General features: G+C 42.7%; 2 protein-coding genes across 2 annotated transcripts; both read left to right on the forward strand.

The window, feature by feature from the left end:
• The first annotated feature begins 57 nt into the window (after positions 1–57).
• ptpn9b (protein tyrosine phosphatase non-receptor type 9b) lies at positions 58–8,794 on the forward strand. Its single transcript, XM_049719760.1, has 13 exons — positions 58–216; positions 2,098–2,241; positions 2,361–2,450; positions 2,580–2,704; positions 2,806–2,911; positions 3,375–3,485; positions 3,553–4,448; positions 5,000–5,096; positions 5,180–5,249; positions 5,352–5,430; positions 5,526–5,676; positions 5,981–6,188; positions 6,686–8,794. The coding sequence occupies exons 1-13, from the start codon at positions 184–186 to the stop codon at positions 6,907–6,909; spliced, it is 2,334 nt and encodes a 777-aa protein (XP_049575717.1). The 5' UTR covers positions 58–183; the 3' UTR covers positions 6,910–8,794.
• Positions 8,795–9,241: 447 nt separating this feature from the next.
• Positions 9,242–15,391, forward strand: melk (maternal embryonic leucine zipper kinase). Its single transcript, XM_049719762.2, has 18 exons — positions 9,242–9,448; positions 9,627–9,740; positions 9,818–9,903; positions 10,517–10,633; positions 10,702–10,845; positions 10,950–11,018; positions 11,201–11,293; positions 11,472–11,570; positions 11,913–11,981; positions 12,065–12,163; positions 12,325–12,411; positions 12,598–12,729; positions 12,817–12,975; positions 13,145–13,400; positions 14,213–14,309; positions 14,393–14,549; positions 14,625–14,728; positions 14,810–15,391. The coding sequence occupies exons 2-18, from the start codon at positions 9,662–9,664 to the stop codon at positions 14,985–14,987; spliced, it is 2,025 nt and encodes a 674-aa protein (XP_049575719.1). The 5' UTR covers positions 9,242–9,448; positions 9,627–9,661; the 3' UTR covers positions 14,988–15,391.
• The last annotated feature ends 4,563 nt before the right edge of the window (positions 15,392–19,954 follow it).

The raw sequence follows: 19,954 nt of genomic DNA on the forward strand, positions 1-19,954 counted from the left end.
TAGGGCCCTATGGGAAATTTCCCTTGGGTCACAAAATGACTCGCTACGCCTTTGCGCGTGAAACAACGTGTTGGAGCTTGTTTGTCATGGGGAGAAGAAGGGTGTGAGCACTGAGCAGGCAGTCGGTGGGCGTGCCTCTGCCGCCCCGCCCTCTACCCGTTGAGACGTTGCTCAGGCTTCAAGATGGCGGAAGCCCTGACAGCTCAGGAGCTCCTGGTAAGTCTGTTTTGACAGAGTTTACTCCACTTTTTACATAGTGTGGACCTTCCAACTCGATGCAGTTAATTGAAACAATAACTAACGAGTTGCTATAACATGATATATGTTCCGGGAAACAATGAACTGTCATGGCTCGATCACACCCTCCTTCAGGGCGACTGACTCCGGTGTGCCTGACAGCGGTTAGCATAAGCTAGCATAGCAACGTTTGCTAATCCAAACTGCGGACGTTTACTACAGATTCTTATTTCTTATTTTCCTCTTAGATGTCCACATGGACTTACAAGTGTCGTTCGCGTCTAGTGGAGTTGGGTCTTATTTTAATATTTCGATAAACGTGGCGTAAAGTGTCCGTGCAGCTATGGTTAGGCATCCAGCTACCACATGCGACTTAGCTCCCTAGCAATTGCTAACAGTTACTGTTAAGCAGAAAGGGGATTCTTTTACAGTAGTGTTTCCTACCATCTTTATTTGGTGGCTGCACTCAAAGTGACTCGTTTTAATAAAATGTCGTCAGTTTAACGCTACAGCTTCTGTTGTTATTGTTTTCTTTTTTTGAGGAGGGGGGCGGGGGCTTGTAACAAGTTTTTTGCTAAGAGCTTACTGTCAAGTAGTGTCATAATTTATCGACGAGAATTCTCAGAAGTGACTCTCCCGGTTCTCAGCAGCATGTTGTTGTCATTACATTATTACAAGTGCAGCATGCCTGTCATCAGTAGTACGACATGTTTTAACCAAGCCCTTAAATGCACAGCCAAACAAGGATCACTAATAATATTAAACTTGTGAAAAATATTAAACATGATATCAAGAGATGTATATCACAAATATATAAGATTTTAACTTTTCCTTTTGTTTAAATGGATAAAACCCCAGTGCAATATGAAAGGTTTAATGAGGTTCGCGGTGTGCAAGATGTGAACAGTTTAGCACAGTACAGAGTTCAGGGAATTTGATATTAGGGTGGAATTAAAAAGCTGCTTGGCAATTCCTCTGTTTGTGGAGCAGGGCAGTGACAGCAGCCTTAAGCTGCTCCTCTGCTTGGTGATGGTGCTGTGCTATGGATTGTCCACGATGTACGGTAGACTGTTCCACATCTTCCTTTTTGCTGTCCAACAATTATGTGTCCACAATAGAGCCTGCCTTCCTCCTCATTTTATGCACTCGAGAAGATTGTTTTCTTTCATGCTACCCTGACAGCACATAGCTAAATTATTTGTAGGTTACTTCCACTTTAAATCCCTTCATCGCCTGATAGAATTTAACTGTGACCGGTCAAAACTGATGTCTAAAGAGTGATATTTTGTTGCACACTTGGATGAACCGTATGTCTTGTGCTTGGTCTCAGGTAATGATAATTACCTGTATTGATTGTTGAGCTATAAAATACCGCAGTATCGATTGATGTTAAAATGCAACGAGTGGACTCTTATTGCTGAATCAAAGCATGTGGATGGTTCTGTGTCTGGAAACAAATCTTGTATCTGCAGTGAGATTAGTGGGTTTCTTTGCTTCTCTGAAATTTGCAAAAGGAAATTCTGGTACTGTTGGACGTCATTGCCCTCCTTGTCCTAGTTATAAATTGGAGGACAGATGCGGCTCAGTTGGCTGGTAAACAAGCGGACTGTTGTGACCACTCGTTTTCACCCATGTCATCTTCCACGAGGCGCATCCTGGCTGTGAGCATTTGCATCCGGCTTAATTAATGCATGTATTATAGTTCCATTAAAGAAAAAGTTGAAAAGCCCGATAGACCGAATACTTTGATCCCAGGTGTCTTCTCTCTGTTTGGACTTGGCTCTGTTTTTACATTGTACAAACAGGAACGCAGACGAGTCTTTCTCTTTTCCATTCCTCCCTATCTATGTCGTGTTCCAGGCTGTGGAGGAGTTCCTGAGTGAGGTGCGTTGCAAAGAGCAGCTCCAATGCGCCGGGCTTGTCTCCCAACCCACAGCTGTTAAGTTTCTTATGGCCCGCAAGTTTGACGTGTCCCGAGCTGTCGACCTCCTCCAAGCATACAAGGTACAGCTGGGGACGCCGATGAATGTCCCTGTTCAGAGAAAGCACACAGCCTTTCAAATATTTACTACTGTACTTCAAACTAAGGACATTGTGGTTCTCTCCCACCACAAATTTATCAGAACACGAGAATCAAAGAGGGGATCATCAATATAAACCCTAACGAGGAGCCACTCCGTTCTGAGCTGCTCAGTGGCAAATTCACCGTCCTGGTGAGTGGTGGAGACTGTGAACCCCAAAGTAACTCGTAAACTCAAACTGCAGCGAGATATCTTTCGACGACGATATAAGTCTTTGTATGCATCCTTGTCTTTTCATTTTACATGCCATGTTCCCCGCAGCCTGGACGTGACGCAAATGGTGCTGCACTTGCGCTCTTCACAGCTCGCCTGCATCGGCGAGACGTGTCCACGCACAAAGCTGTGCTGCAGGTCATCATTTATCAGCTGGATAAAGCCATAGACAGGTGACGCAGCCCACTGGCAACCACTATGTTCTAAAACTCCCTGTTTTTTGACAGTGCATCATCTTGCACCAGTTTCTAATTGGTCTTTTGTTTCTTCCCAGTGTTCAAACCCAGAGAGACGGACTTGTATTTATATATGACATGACCAACTCCACTTATGGGGATTTTGACTATGAGCTCTGTGTCAAGATCCTCAATTTGCTCAAGGTAAATATTATAATAAATGTAGTTCCACGGTGTGTCCCAATCGGTGATTCCCAACCACTTTGCAATGGCAACTTTGTATGTCATCAGACATCTTCAAGCGGGTCACAAGAAATTACCATGATTCGAGTTATTGCTCAGAAGATTAAGATCTCAGTGTCTGTCTTTGACCCAAATAAATGCATAAACATGGAACAAATACAGATATATATATTTTAATTGTTTTTCTTTATTATTGTTATATTTTTTTTTATTTAATAGGAGCAGAGTAGCCCTTAACCTGAAATTTTAGGAGCACAAGTAAAAAAATTATTCAGGCTCACATACTGTAGCAATATGCCACCATTTGGGGGCATTCTGTAGCTCTTGATGTGCTGTGAGATTTTGGCCAATGGAAAGGGTAGGAAGCGCTAGTCTTATTTTAGAAATACTCACTCATTATCCACTTACTGTTTTTGTTCCCTAGGGGGCGTTTCCGGCTCGTTTAAAATGCGTCTTCATCGTTTCCTCGCCTCTTTGGTTTCGAGCACCGTTTGCGGTTCTACGCCTCTTCGTGCGTGAGAAGCTGAGAGAACGGGTACGTCTTTTTCTGTTTTTTTAATATTAGGTCTTGAAATGTATTTCCTTTTTTCCCCATCTACCAGGTGTGTACTGTGAAGGCTCACGAACTGGCCAGTCACATCCCAGTCTCCTCCCTACCTGAGCACCTAGGCGGGACATCCCAGTATAACCACGTGGCCTGGATCCAGTCCTGCATCAACGCAAACATTATGGAGGGTGACACACAAGTACATGACACGCACGACTGCGTGGGAAGCCTGCTGCGCTCTTATAGTCTTGAGAGCGGGGAACCGAGTGTTGACGCAACGCTGACCCATGACTATTTGAGTACCCAGGTGGGCTCTGAGCTCGCTGCGGCTAATGCTAACTTCTATGACGATAGCAACGCGAACCCGCACAACCACTGTGGTGGGGATGAGGGCAGGACTTTGGACAATCCTCAGTTGAGCCCGCCTTCTGCTGCAAATAGGCTACAGGGGAACCACCAGCACTGGAACGGCTCAGCTGGGAGCGGAAACAGCACGTCCGCCGTTAGTGGCTTGAAGCCCAATTCGAACATGAATGGTCGTGGACGGCAAGCACCCCCCCAGTCGGAGACACCCCCTGACACGCCACTCTCTTGCAAAGGCGATGCTGATGTTGTGGACGGCCAAATAGACTCGGATCACGGACGTCGGGGTGAGCATATACAAGAAGTAGATGAGGAGGGTGAGGAAGAGGAGGGCGTTCCACCGTTGCCTCAGAAATCTTTGCCTCGAGCGCCCCACCAGCCTGCCTCCCAGACATCACTCCTGCCCTCGTCGTGGGGTCCCGATGACGAGGACTGCCGCATGGAGGAGTCCGTTCACACGCCAGATCGGGGAGGTATGGGGATGCACGAGTTGGTTGATCATGTGAAGAGGAAGAAGAAGAAAGGGATCTATCAGGAATATGAGGAGATTCGCAAGGAGCCACCAGCAGGCACCTTTGACTACTCCAAGTAAGATATTGTCAGATGACGCTTATTTTGTCACATAGCCTCTGGTCAAATAGGCTCAATAAGAATAATATTCATAATAGTGTATCAGATATGTATGGTGCTTTTCTGTCACACATTCAAAGTTGATAATTGTTCTTGGGCTTAATGCCGTCATTTATATAGTCTGAGCCCTTCAGCGAATAGCGAAACTCTGGGAGTACCGTAGTTGATGCCCAAAAATCCAAATTGGGGAACGTGCCCTCCATGAGTTCACCATTGAAGACCTGACAAACCTCACCTTCTCTGAACTCGGCCATAGCTGCTGTTCTTCACTGGTTTGGCTTTGACGTTTCGTACAACTCTTCCATTTACTAATAATCACTCTAGGGCTTCTGCCTGCTTCTCTCATCTTAAGTCAGCTGGGTTAAGTTCCAACTCCCTTGTGACCCTGAACAGTGCAAGCGGTATAGAACACAGACGGATGGATGGACAAACTTCTCGTCCTCATCCTCCCTTGTGTGCAGTTAAGATCACCACTTTTGATCTTTGAGATTGTGCATGTTTATTTCCAGGAAACTCTCCAATCAGCTCAAGAACCGGTACAGCGATGTTCTGTGTCTGGACCAGTCCAGGGTCCGACTCTGCCAGCTCTGTGATGACGAGGACGAGGTAATGGTAAATCCATCTAAAGCTGACTGTTGCAGCCTCGCTGAGGACTGTTCCGCCAAAATCTTTTGCTGTGTGTCCTGCAGACTTCGGATTACATTAATGCGAGTTTCATGGATGGCTACAAGAGGAAAAACACATATATTGCTACTCAGGGTAAGAACCACACAATAAATAAGATCTTGATTTTTTTTTAACTTCATGTACTATAAAACTTGCTGCTTCCATCAATACTATAACGCTATTTGTGTTCCTCAGGTCCTTTGCCAAAAACATTTGGGGACTTTTGGCGCATGGTGTGGGAGCAGATGGTACTTATCATTGTCATGACAACGAGGTGAATTCTTTTTTTAACCAACTGTTGGAAAAGCGCGCATATGGTGGAGAAAGGGTGTGCCATTCACAATTTGTGCTCATCCTTGTACGTATCAGAGTGGTGGAGCGAGGGCGTGTCAAGTGCGGTCAGTATTGGCCACTGGAGGAAGGCAGAACAGAGCAACACGTTTGTTTCCAGGTCACCAACACCCACATCCAGGTCTTCCAGGACTTCAAACTCTCACATCTCGAACTCTATAATACTCAGGTGAGTTTGTATCACCTGCAGTATGAGCAGTCCTCCAACATTCTTTTCTCAATGGCTCTTTAAACCATGACCGATAGAAAGGTCAGGTGGCTTAACAGCTTCTGTTTTAGTATTACAAGGTATTAGGATGCCTTCCGACTGAGAAATAAACACTGTGGTTAAATTGCTCTCCAAAGTGGGACCACATTCATAAAGTAATTTTTTCAGTCATTATATTCAGAGTTTTTGGTCCATCTCTCCTATAGACCTTGCCAGTGTAGCTACTGTTCCAAATCATGAGCGTAATGGTCTTCTTTTTGTCAAGTCTGGGGAGAGACGGGACGTTTGCCACTACCTCTATGTCAGCTGGCCGGACTTCGGAGTGCCCAAGAGTGCATCGGCCATGTTGGACTTTCGCGAGCATGTACTTCGGAGGCGGGATGTGGCAGTCCAGAGTCTAGGCTCCAGTTGGAAGGGGCCTCCAGGGGGCCCTCCTGTGGTGGTGCACTGCAGTGCGGGCATCGGCCGGACAGGTGAATTCAAATATGATGCACAAGGAGAAAATGATTGTCTAGTGGTTTTACTAATGGGAGTTGTTTGAACAAATTTGAAGCATTCTGGTTTTACAAATATATATATAATATATATATATACATATATATAGCTATATGTTCAATATATAAAAGTTAAACATGGTTACAAGAAAACCTGGAAAATGACTGGCCAATTTTCCAGTCATGCAAAATGGGGTGGGGGGGCGATATATTTGCAAACATTTTAATTTAAGTAAACATTATCAGTCTGCTTTTATGGCGGACTAAAACAATCGGCGAATAATTACTGCTGATAGTCTGAATTTTAAGTGGGATTTTAAGTTAAACAATGGCTCTAAAATATATAAAATAATAATTCCAATATTGATTAACTAATGGAGTGTCTCCTTTGTCTTTAGTGTGTCTGGCCAACTGGCATCCAGCTCCCTTTTTCTATTCCTAATATTGATTTCCTCTTTATCCCTTCCTGGCTTTAGGCACCTTCTGCACACTGGACATCTGCCTGTCCCAGCTGGAGGACATTGGCACAGTAGACGTCCACCAGACTGTGCGACGCATGCGTACGCAGAGGGCTTTCAGCATCCAGACCTGGGACCAGTACTACTTCTGCTACACCGCCATCATTGAATACGCCATGCGCCGCGGCAAGCTGAGCCCGGTGCAGTGGTCCGACTCGGACATAGAGACCGACAGCGAGTGAGCGACGCAAAGGGGCAGGAAGTCGACCGATACCGATGTCAGCTGGGAGTAGAAAGATGGGGGCGACGTCTCCACTGCCGTGACAGAGAGAAGTGGAGGTCTTGGTTTGGCTCTTGATGTAATGACGCTCCGATCCGTGTTGGTCCCTCGTGTGAACAGACACGCAGGGAGACCTGAAGCTCTTTCCAGGAAAACGTGTGGAGTGTCCTGCCAATTTCGGAGCAAATGGCAGGGGAACTCTGCCTGCCCTGCACTTGTCCTCTTGACAAGAAACTTGTAGCATTTTTCTATTGACTTGCACATGAGGCATGGCAAACTTGAACCCACCCAAACCTTTACATCCTTTTCACCCTCAAACCAATCTGCCATTGTCTTTTTCACAGGGGATGCTTTTGAGTGACATAACTGTGTGAGCCATTACATAATTTTATTTGTTTTGTTTTGTCCTATGATGTTTTATGGTGCATTTTCTACATGATTCATATTGTGTGCATATGTAGACTAACTTGCCAAAACCAAAGTCATCACCCCAAATGCTCGGATGTATTCCTTACAAAGATATTATAGACTGAAAGCATGTATATTCTTGTAACATACAGCTACATGTATACATCGTTGTGCATAACCTCTTGAAAAACTGCAAAAATGCAGCTTTTTGATAAAATGGTTTTAAAGCTGGAGAGTTATGTAGTTAGCCAGGCTAAAAAAAAAAAAAAACTGAATTGTACTTAAAATGATGTCATGGCAAGTCTGGCATTTTTGCTCTTCTTGAATTAGACTATTTAAAAAAAATTTGACTTAAAACTCCACTTTGAACTGATTCATCTTCCCTTATTCCGTAACCCTTTCCAGTATCACTCCTTCCTCTTGAGACATCTTCTGCCTCAGGTATTGGTGCCTTCAGGTTGTTCTTTTTGTTTACTGTCACAGTGCAGCAGATAAAGTAATAATGACAGCCAAGCTTGTGCACTTGCATAGGTCCACGACACACTTTTTTTTGCCTTTAGTGCTGCCACTTAGGAATAATATGAAAGTCACGAGTGGACAAAGTTCTGGTTCATCTTATCATTTAACCTCAGGGGCAATTTTGTTGTTGTTTTGGTTTCTTTTAAGATCCATTACTATGTTTTGCATCTAAATTATCATATAAACTATATCTGTATTTTGTATTTTCACTGTATTTTATTCTGCTATATTTGTCTTTGTAAAAAAAAAAAAAAAAATTACAGGTTCAAAATCATTGAATGTTGGTTGCTATGACACCACAACGGAATCATGCGATAAGCCGAACAAATCAGATGGAATTTGAACTATATATATTTTTGTTGTTGTTTAATAATGGTGTGTATTGGAAAAGACCCTGCCATGGTATTTTCAAAAGTGACTGCGATTGTTCAATTTCTTTCGGGCGTATATTTTTAGGAGGAGGGTTGCTTGACAATATATTAAAGCGGTAATGGAACAAAAAGATGAGATACTGCTGTGTGTTTGGAACTTGATTGATTTGTTAGCATGAACACAAGAGTCGTGAATGTTTTAAGGGGTTGCTCGTTCATTCATGTTGATGTATTCTGACCCCTCAATGCCAAAGGTCAAGGCTCACCTTTTAACATATCCTCAGCACGGACCACGCAACGCAGTCCATATCCACACGCAGAGTCTCAGGAGCACATCGAATGACAAATGTCTTTCTAGAGCTAGAAAGTGCAAGTGTGTGTCTGGGTTCTCCATGTTTTTAGATTGTCATACGAGGTGTGCATGAATACAAGATCATGTGTCATCCTTGTTTTACTGTTCCCGTGTAAATCTTGTGATTGAATGTTAGCCTTCTTACACCCTGTACGTCTGACTGGCCCATTAAAGCAATCTTATCACTATCTGGAAAATGTACAAAGCATGTGATATCTTACTGACCAGGTAAAATGAAAAAAGATTCATCTACTGTGGAAATTTGATTTGCACTGGAAAAAGTTATATATATATATATATATATATATATATATATATATATATATATATATATATATATATATATATATATATATATATATATATATATTATAAATTTGTCTCTAATCTTATATTTTGCTTACATTTAATTTCCTGGATATCGAGAACTTGATAGTCAGATCTTTACTATGCATAAATGAAGAAATTCAAAAAGTGGTTACTCAAGGAATATGAAAAAAATGCAAGTTTTCCCATATATACAAAATTAAAACAGGTTTGGTAATTTTGGACAAAAGCCTTTGTGAATTCATAAAATTAAATGATTAATTCTACATTTCAAATGAGCTCATAATTGTGGCGACAGTAGCAAACTTGGCCACTTGGAGGCAGTCGGGAGCCAAACCGGAAGCAGGAAGTTGAAGTTTAATGTGCGAAATTCAAATTGCTCTGACAAAACATTCGTATGTGGCACTCACTTTTCTGCACGTCGATAGTTTGTTGACGGATTGATCGTTCTTATTTGACGCAACGCCACACATTCTGGTGACCGACAGAAACATCATCGGTACAAACGTGGGCTTTTTCCTAACGTAAGTTACATTGCTTTTGTTAGTGGTAACCGTGTTGAGTGTAGTTGGACACATTGGCGAGTAATGAAGCGGTCGTGTAACTTGAACGACCCGTTATTTATTATGTCAGGCATTTCAAATTTCCCGTTTGCATTTAATTGGTGTTCTTGGCTGGTTCGGCCGATATTGTGTTCGGCAGGCGGCTGGTGGATCGTGCAGCTAAAGGAGGCAGGAATGCCCGTTGAGAGGATGGAGCCCCGCGGAGCCGAAAAGCTCCACAAATACTACGAGGTTTATGAGACTATCGGCTCTGGTAATTTGTTGAGTGTGTGTGGGGGTCTTTCTTTTTCCAATTCTGGAATTTAAAACGTGTTTTTTTTTTTTTTCCAGGAGGGTTTGCTAAAGTGAAGCTGGGTCGTCACATCTTGACAGGAGAGAAGGTGGCGATTAAGATCATGAACAAAAAGGATCTTGGGGTGAGTCTTTTTGATGCAAATGTTTTCCAAAATAGAAATTAAATAATAGATAAAATTTGTGGTATTTTTAAGTTATAGAGAATAGGGAGTAGTATGGTTGGAAAGTTATCACGATACTATTTCATATCAATGGATATTGATCTATATCGAATGTCTTTTTTTAATTCTTCCAAATAAGGCTCTGGGGGCAAAAAGGCTTCATTTAGGGAATTTATTTGAAATTATACAACTTGACCTTAAATAAGAGATTAACACTACTATGAAATTGTCTAATTAACTGGTCAATTTAAAGATCAAATAAATGTCTTTAACATTATGTGCTCAGTAGGATTGGGTGAAGCCTAATGCGTGATATTATATAATTGATAATGGTTGATTTTTATGCATATTTCAAGTAAGTGCTCTAAATTTCCTCTCAGGTGTTTTTGGGTCACAACTCACCTGTGACCCTAATAAGGGTTAGTGTTACATTAGACACAATCTACATACATCATGTCAACATAACGTTTCAAATTAAAGCATTGTGAATGGGTTTAAAAAAAAATCTAATCCACATTGCAGGTGGAAATTGCAAATAACATTGTCAATGTAAACTAAAACCATCATTTCCTAGGATGATCTTCCTCGTGTGAAGGTGGAGATTGAGGCAATGAAGAACCTCAGTCATCAGCACATCTGCCGTCTCTACCAAGTCATTGAGTCCCCCACACAGATTTTCATGATACTCGAGGTCGATAAACTGCAGTTGTGCATTTGTCTTCTTTCCCTACTCCTTTCTATAATCTGTATTTCTTGCAGTACTGTCCAGGAGGGGAGTTGTTTGACTATATTATAGCAAAGGACCGGCTGTCAGAAGAGGAGACAAGAGTCTTTTTCAGACAAATTGTGTCTGCCATGGCCTACGTCCACAGCCAGGGTTACGCACACAGGGACCTAAAACCGGTAAGACCAGTGTGCATAAGTGGAAGCTTTTAAAGTGCTTGAAATGCCTACGCCTAGGCCTTTGGAAATGCAAATCTCATACCTGCTATCTCTCTTAACATTAGGAGAACTTATTGATAGATGGAGACCACAACTTGAAGCTCATAGATTTCGGCTTGTGTGCCAAACCAAAGGTAAATACAGGCGTACACTTTTGTGTGCAATCCAATGCATATTACGGCTCAATTTTGATTGACACTGTCAGAGAGGTAAATTTACTATGCATCATTGCACTTAATCACACTGAGAGCTATTTCTAAAGTTTATAGTTGCTCATTGTATGTGGCATTATGATTAATATTGTTGTGTGTCACAGGGAGGCCTTGGTTATGAGTTGATGACGTGTTGTGGAAGTCCGGCATATGCTGCTCCTGAACTCATCCAGGGAAAAGCTTATATTGGCTCAGAGGCGAGTTATTCCGTTTTTTATTTATCTTTTTTAGGGGGGTGGTCTTCTCATGCAAGAGTGTTCTTTATAAACATTTAGAATCTTCATTTGGTCCCCCACTGATCATAAAAAAAAATCAATTTTTGTAGTTTCCCCTTGTCAGAATTAATGGTTTTTAACAAACAATGCTGTGTTCCAGGCGGATGTGTGGAGTATGGGTGTGCTGCTGTTCGCTTTGCTTTGCGGCTATCTCCCCTTTGATGACGACAGTTGCGTCGTGCTCTACAGGAAAATTACCGTAAGAGATTACTTTTCGTTTTCATTGTTTCATCCTTTGGGGTTTTATTCACCCAAATTTGACTATAACTGAGAAAGGTTATTTGTTAGTTAGGTTAGTGCATTGGGGCTGGAGTAGAATAAATTAACATGAATGCTGGTGGTAGCAGTCATTCAACCGCTAGGGGGCGAACACATGTTGAAGTCACCTGGCGGTCAACACCGTGTTCTGTGCTACCTTATGTCACTAACATTAGGTATAAAGCTTATTTAAGAAAAAACAAACCAACACCAGCTGTTATTTTGTATTTCAATGACTATTTTACTGCCCTCTAATGAATGTGTTTCACAAATGTGTTTTCAGAGAGGAAAGTATGATAACCCTGCATGGCTATCCCCAGGAAGCATCCTCCTGCTCAATCAAATGTTGCAGGTATGATGACATGTATCATCAAAAAAGGACAAATAATGATAGTCGGTTTCTATTTAGTTGTAGTTACCATTTCTGTCCTGTAGGTGGACCCCAAGCTGCGTCTGGCAGTGCATCAGCTGCTTGAGCACCCTTGGGTAATGAAAGACTACAACAGCCCTGTGGAGTGGCACAGCAGGCAGCCGGTACCCTAACAAATAAATATGCACATCTCTTCACATAGCTGTTCACATATTTTGCACCACAAAGAAGCCAGTAGGTTTATTAAAATAAGAAGAATAAGTTAGTTTGAATTGTTTGTGTTTACACTTCTGTTCAACTGAAGCGGCAGTGTCTTATTTTCTAGCTGGGTCACATAGATGAGGACTGCATCACCGAGATGGCAGTCAACATGAAACGTTCCAGAGAAAGCACCACAGCTCTTGTTAAGGAGGTAGGTGACAGCTTTTCATATCAGAACCAAACAGTTAATGCTTATAACTCAAATTGGCCAGTGGACAAATTGTATTTCAGAAGTGAGTTGAGGTAGCACTTGTCCTTACAACGTTTCCTAAATTCTAGGAGAAAGCTCTCAAAGTTACTGTACAAACCAATCTGACCTGATCGATCATGTGTGCAGTGGCGGTACGACCACATCACAGCCACATACTTGCTACTGCTGTCGAAGAAGCAGAGAGGCAAGCCGGTGCGCCTCCGCATGGAGCCCCACGTCACCGAGGAGGCCGTCTCTCCACTACACGCCCAATTAGAGGTTGATCGATATGTAGCTCCCAGCATGGCTTTCCAGCTCAATGCCTAGTTCTCAGCCACTAAATGACACTGTTTTCCTTTTTTCCAGGTTAAGAAATCGCTTCACTTTGCTGACGACGAGGATGCTCCAATTCTGGGTGCTTTGGATCTTTGCTCAGACTACATAGATGATTGTCCATGGGTACCCGTCTCACGTCAGACACCTCAAGGGGTACGCGAGAAGACCGAACGAATTGCAGACGACAAGGTGGGGTTAAGTAAAAGATTTTCAAAAATAATTTCATTGCGATATATTCATTTTAAATTCCATTCTTCTACATTGCTTTGCCAATTTGATCAATTGTTCAGACTGAGGGGGAGGGGGCAATGTGTCTATTATCCTAAATCAGTGCTCCAATACAACTGTATTTCTACAGAGGTTGCCATCTCCATTAAAGAAAAGATGTATTCGAAGCCCGCCGTTTGAGAGACATCAAGTGACAGGCCAGCACCACCAGGAGAAGAGGCACAAGGAGCACCAACATGCCAAAGAGAACAGAGAGAATGTTGTCCTGCAGGAGAAAAATGCGGACACATTTGCACTGCCTCCACCTCGCACTCCGTCGTCCACCAAGAAGAACACGCGCCCTAAGAATGTGTTGACCACACCTAATCAAAATGGCACACCAAAAGGTTCGAACATGGTTCTTATTTTGCCTTCTTTGTAGCTTTTTTAGGATTTTCTTGTTATTTTGGCCTTTGAAAGTGACCATAGACACTTAGAACTGTCAGCTGGAGGCTCATCTTATCATGAGGCTAATTCTATTGGCTCAAATGATAGACGCTAATAGAAAAGGTGGTTCATTACAGCCTTAATTATGTGCTAAGCGGAATCCGATGCGGATATTGTCCGCCTGCTGCACTCTTTTTAACCACCTCTCCCTCTAGTTGTGGCTGCTCATATGAAAACTCTTGTACTGTATCACCTTGGTGGAACTTAATATCCAAAAGTGACTTGTTTCTGTGGGCAATTCACATGTGAAGTTTTTTTTACTCTGCCTATAGGGGGCAGTACTTCAAAGGTGTCTCCTCTCCTCAGGTTAATCTCACCATAAATTAGTGTTTGCACTTCAGTCAGCCAAGTTTGGCTTGTAAAACCATTATAAAGTCTCTCCACATTTCACGCACACACACGTAATCGGTTTGTGTGTGTGTGTGTTCTGAGACATGTTGTGACAGGTGTAGCTGTCTGTTTCTTCTGCCCTCTCCCATGTGAGCTGAGGTGATTTTTCTCCAGCCTCTGGAGCTGAGCTCTTGTTCTGTGTGTGTGCACGTGTGCCTTTTTGTGTATGTCTTTTTTTAAAGTAACTGTTGAGACCTTCTATAGCTGAACTTTAGTTTTCCTCTTCTGTGTGTATGCAAGTTCGGTGTCTTGCTGTTGTAAGCATCCTGAGGTAGTGACGTCACATTCAGGTTGAGTGTGTGTATGTGTGTGTGTATTGCAGCTGCAGGCAGTGGCTCCAAAGAACCTGTTAAAAGAAAAGTGGCAGAGAGCAAAGAGTCCAACAACATTGAAATCCTTCCCTTTAGTCCTGAAAGAAGGCAAGTCTCACTCTAGGGAAAAAAGAACCCAAACCTGAACCCCAACACCATCTGTTAGTTTTTGTCTGCGTCTTCCTCCACAGGTCTCGCTCTTTGGACATGGCCGGTAGCGGAGACAGCGGAAAGAAGCGAAGGGGAGGGCGAGTGTTTGGCTCCCTGGAGAGGGGCCTGGACAAGGTGATCACCATGCTCACCCCCAGCAAGAGACGAGCGCTGCGAGACAACCCGCGCAAGATCAAGGTACGCTCTCGCCTCCCCAGCAAACACGCTGTTCTGTCTGTGCCGTGTCTGACTGCGTGCTTCACCTCCCTCCAGGCTCAGTACAACGTGACCCTGACGGGGCAGACCAACCCGGACGACGTGCTCAACCAGATCCTCGCCGTCCTACCTGAGAAAAATGTCCAATACAGCCAGAAAGGGTAAGAATTGTCTCCACCTGTGTCTATCTTCACCATGGATTTGAATGCTACATTAATACATTTTCTTTTTCTTTTGTCCAGCTACACCATAAAGTGCAGAACCTGGGATGACTTTGGCAAGGTGACCATGGCCTTTGAACTAGAGGTGTGCCTGCTGCACAAACCCGAAGTGGTCTGCGTGCATCGTCAGCGAATAAAAGGAGATGCTTGGGTCTACAAGCGCCTGGTGGAGGACATCCTCTCCACATCCAGCATCTGAGGCTTTACAAGTTGTTGCTTTTTAATACCAGCAAGCTTCAAAACAAATATTACATTTATGTGCATCATGTACAGTCAATTCTTTTTTTCTTCTTCCCCATTTTCTAATTTTGTTGTACTTGTCAGTTCCTGAGAGAAGAATGTATGAACTTTTAGTGTACAGACCTTTATTGGGATTAATGGACGTTCTTGTAGCCCTAAATCTGCTTGATTTAGGTCACTAACAAAAGCACCACTTACTAATTGGATGTTGTTTTTATGTGTTTACAATTCTTTGTTAGTTTTATGTGGATCAATGTTTGTCTGACATGTTTGTGACATTGTAAAGGGAGCAAAATAAATGGTTACTGCATCTAAATGGAAGTTATTTAGTCAAATAATGAAAAAATGTGAAATATCCTTGTACATTTCAGATCGTGATACATAACGCAAAGTCTCTCATATTAAAGCAAATTTTCAAATTCAGTCATTTACCTCTTCCACATTCTAAACACACTACACTTGAAGTATTCCTTGGGGGGGGAAAGGGTCAGTTGCGTGTCACTGTACCTCCATTCCGACAGGTGGCAGTCTAATTCCAACCCTGCAAGCTGTTTTACAACCTGTGCATTTGTATTTTGCAACCTAAGAAGATTAAACGTGAGGAATGCGATGGGCCGAGGGCCATAGAGGGACTTTGCGATCTGAAATCATTACAAATGTTCCCGTCCTGGTCTGAAAGTCAAGTTGGTTGAGGTGTGAGTGTTGGAAAATGAGGCTTCTGATTGCAGTCACTCTAATTGTGCTCTTCTCATGTAAGTTGACAGTATTTTTTTTACTTTAATGTGGTGTAATATTTGCCATTGCTGTTTTGAGACTTGTTATTTTTTTGTGGGTGACGACAGGGCTGTACAGGGCCTGGATTTTCAACATCACCATGCATGTAACCCCATGTGAGGTATGTCAGACAAAAAGTTTGGCGTCCTTGTGAAATATTCCAGATTGACCCCAAACATTTCACTATCAGAAGCACAGATTTACAATTACAACCTAAATTCTAATATTTCTTATTAAATTATTTTAATTTATTCCCAGCAGGGCCAGATTCCTTCAAATGTGTTGTGTGGGTTAAATTTTTTTTTTTTTTTTGTCTGATTAGAATGTTTTTATGATTCTGAGAAGCCAAAATCTAAATCCCAATTACATCCTGATTAATTGCCAAGCCCTAGAAGTGTGTGTGGTTTTCTTGCAGGGAGCATCGGTGAGTGACACGGTGGTCTCCCTCCTCTTGTCTCCACTGTCTCTGTACTCCAGCCTGACGTCCACTCTAGTCAAAGTGGTCCTTGCTATCCCATCTCTGGTCTTCAGCGCTGTTCGTCACTCCGTGTTGCTGCTGGTGGCGACGCCCGTATGCGTGCTCAGCCTCTTGATGTCGATGTTACGCACCTGTGTGTGTGTGGGCCTCTACCTGTTGCACTTGGCTTTGCTGGGGGGCGTGGCCATTTGGTTGCTCACGCAGCAAACGGTTGACGTCGGTCACGAGAAGTTCAAGCACCAGACAATGTTCGGTTGTGTGAAGCAATAAAAACATCTCACTCGTATTGCCTTCGTTTGCTTAATCAGCATGCAACTTGATTTATTAGCTCCATAGACTCTCTGTTTAAATTGGCTCCACAACAGGGCGGGCCTAAATGAGGGTGAAAATATGAGCTTCTTGTGGCTAAAGCAGCCAGTTGTCCACTTATGGATCTCTTTCATTCTCCCTCTTCAGCTCTCTTTCAATGTGTACCCCCAATTATGTGCGGAATGTTTCCCTGCTTTCTCATCATTAGCCTTGTCCGTCACATGGAGATGAACAGACGTGAGAAAATAAGAACAAGGAGATTTTTTTTTTTTTTTTTAAGCGTGTTGATTTGTTTTTGTGCACACAAAAACGCAGGCTGAAAAATTAATAAAGTGAGTTAACAGCCAGAGAAACTACTGTTGAGACGTTCCAGACTTTCCGCTTAATTCAAAGTGGCAAAAATCAATTTTCGACTCAGTATATTTACACAGCCGCCGCACAGCACCCACATAAAAAGTAATGAGTGAACTTTGTGTTCGAAAGAGACGGGACAGAGGGGTAAATGAGGCAGGATCATAGAGATTTATGACATGTCCGTGGCCTTCTAATTAGCATAAAGACTGGACCGGCCCACTCAAGCAGAGAATTAAAAAGCCTAATGGTGCTGTCAGCCTTCCCCTCTCGCTCTCTCTGTCGACTCGACTTCATTGCGCTCGCATCCGTCTCCTCTGTGTTCCCGCGTTCGTTTATGAAGGAGGCTTGCGCTGATGCAGATTAATTGTTGGCGATAAATGGATGCCGGCTTGTTTGTAATTGTCTCTCAGATGGCCCGGAGGAGAGGGAAGAGGAGAGTCAAGAGACACAATGACTGAGCAGTATTGGGCCTCATTAAACTGTGCTGGCGCACCTCATGTTGCGGCTAACAGATACTTTAGATTTGACTTTAAACTAATCTCACCTGAATCATGATGTTTGTGGTGATTCATTTGTTATGCAGGGCAATGACGTGACAATAGAAAAGCCTTTTCTGGTTTTCAATCCCCCTGAAAATGCAGATTTTTGCATTCTATACTTTTTTTTCATGGTGTTTATTCCCTTTGTTTTAGGTTTTATATTGTTCATTGATTTAAATAGATAACATTGAAATGGGTTATCTTATTTGACCTTGTGACAGGCCTTGTGTCACTCTAATATCAGTGGGGCAAAGTGTTTCTCGATAGTAGGATCATCTGAGGTTATAACATCGCTTCATCTTCTTCATCCATGACATCTTAAACACACACACACATACGCACAATGGAATACAACACTACTCACTTAAACTTTCCACTTTTGCCCCACTCCTGCTACCTGCTTTTTAACCTCTCCGCCCTTCCTCTCCAATCCCACTTTACCCCCTTGTGCTCTTCCTCCTCCCATTTTTTTCTCCTTCCGCTCCTTCACTCTAATTGGTCTCCGCTAGGTTAGTTTGGACAGGCCTATTCATCATAGCACAATCCTCAGAGACAAACCCTCAGGGATGGGCGTACAGGGATGGACAGACTCAGACGGGAGGGTGAGAGGGTCTGCCGCTTGTCAACCACTTCCTCATCTTCTATCTCTCCTTTAAAAAAAAAAAATCTCACCACTTTTCCGATCACGTCATCGATGACAATTTTCACAGAGGAGGGAGGGGCTATGGAGGACCAAAACTGCCTCAATCAAAAGTAAATAAGAGTGAAAATAAGAACAAATATAAAAAAATACAATTGAACATATTAGTAGGTGCACGATACTCACGGCTGACATTTGCTCCATGTGCTGTTGTGTGAAATAGAATGACATGAACCTAAATGTGTGCGTGGGAGGTGGGAATGGGTGGGGGAGTGATATTAGCACTAATTTTTTTATCACAAGCAATGTGCACTCTATCGTGTGCATGTGTGTGTGTGCGTGCGTGCGTGCGTTTCTGCAAAGGGCAATGAGAAGCATGTAACGACTGATTCTGTGTGGTCCAAATGTCTGCAGTGATAAGGTCAAACTCGATGTTTTTCTGCTGCCTGTGTGTTGGGGGGGGGGGGAGGGGGGGCGTGCGTGCGTGCGTGCGTGCGTGCGCAAGAGTGAGTTTGAGCGAGCAGTTTCTTTTGACTATTAGCCTGATCAGAGTTTTTTCGAAATCATGTTTTTTTTTTTTTAACAGTTCTCTCGAGAAACAAGTTTCTTAAAAAACTCAAAAAACATTTATTTTAAATGATCTTTTCCAATTGAAAGGTCTGGAAATGTTGTTGAAAGGTTATTGTACAGCAAAAACTTGTTCTAATCACGAGGAAAATCAGCACGCTTTAAATTAATGTGTAAACAATATTGACATCGTTTAATTTAATTAAAAATAATTTCACCGTTTTTGTCACGCACAATCAATTGGGTAGCGCACGAATGCTATTTCTAGACCCATAGCCGCCTGACGTCACAGGGGAGCCTACTTTGGCACAACACCGGAAAAGGGTCAACTTTGACGCGCGTCTGCAGACACCCAATGCTGCTTGTTTTCTGCCGGTTTATCTTGTGAAAAAACAACAACATGCCAAGTCAACAGTGCTGCAAAAACAGCTGCAGACGTAACGATCGTCCACATATGAAGGATGCATTATTTATTCGTTTCCCAAAGCCAATAACTCAGAAGGATTAATGCCAAAGATGGATCAACTTGTGCAGACGTCCAAAAGAACTGTTTAACGCCAGCGAGTTCAAGAATTTCATCTTCATATGTTGCAAACATTTCGTCGGGGCCGGGCCCCTTGCCTGCCAGTGCTTACCTGGGAAGAGGTAAGCCATTTTAATTATTTTCCTTTCTTGTTTGCTTAATTGGGGTTTGGCCCTACTCACCTGACGACAATGAATGACGTGAAAAAAATGTCTGTAGCAATTGTTTGGACCTGCCTTGTCAACCGCATGTTTGTTTGTTCATTCATTCATTCATTTATTTATTTATTTATTTATTTATTTATTTATTTATTTATTTATTGATTGCTGTGAGATGCATGACAAGCTATAAGTAGGGCGTTGTCAAGTTTTGGTCTATGGTTGCAGACTGAGAAAAGTACCAACACCCAGGTATTTGCAAGCGAAAAGAATTGTAGTGGTGGACTCAACAAATACTGATCTTGACATAGCAAACATTATTAATCTTCTATACATGATTTTAGCATGACCCCCCCATCTAAGTATGATGATGTATAACTTGCAATAATGCTGTTGAATGGCCATTGCGCTGCTCTTACTGATGTGCTCACCTTGGCCTTTAGGGGTCTACCCATTGATTTTATTGCAGTGATGAATAGGGACCATATGCATTATTTCATGCTGTGTTCTCGCCCACTCTTCTACATGCGTTGTCAGTTTCGCCTGCTCTCAGCGTTCTCGTATCTCCTGATGATCGCTCCTTC

This window comes from Syngnathus scovelli, chromosome 5 (genome assembly GCF_024217435.2).
Source record: "Syngnathus scovelli strain Florida chromosome 5, RoL_Ssco_1.2, whole genome shotgun sequence".
In the NCBI taxonomy this organism is placed as follows: domain Eukaryota; kingdom Metazoa; phylum Chordata; class Actinopteri; order Syngnathiformes; family Syngnathidae; genus Syngnathus; species Syngnathus scovelli.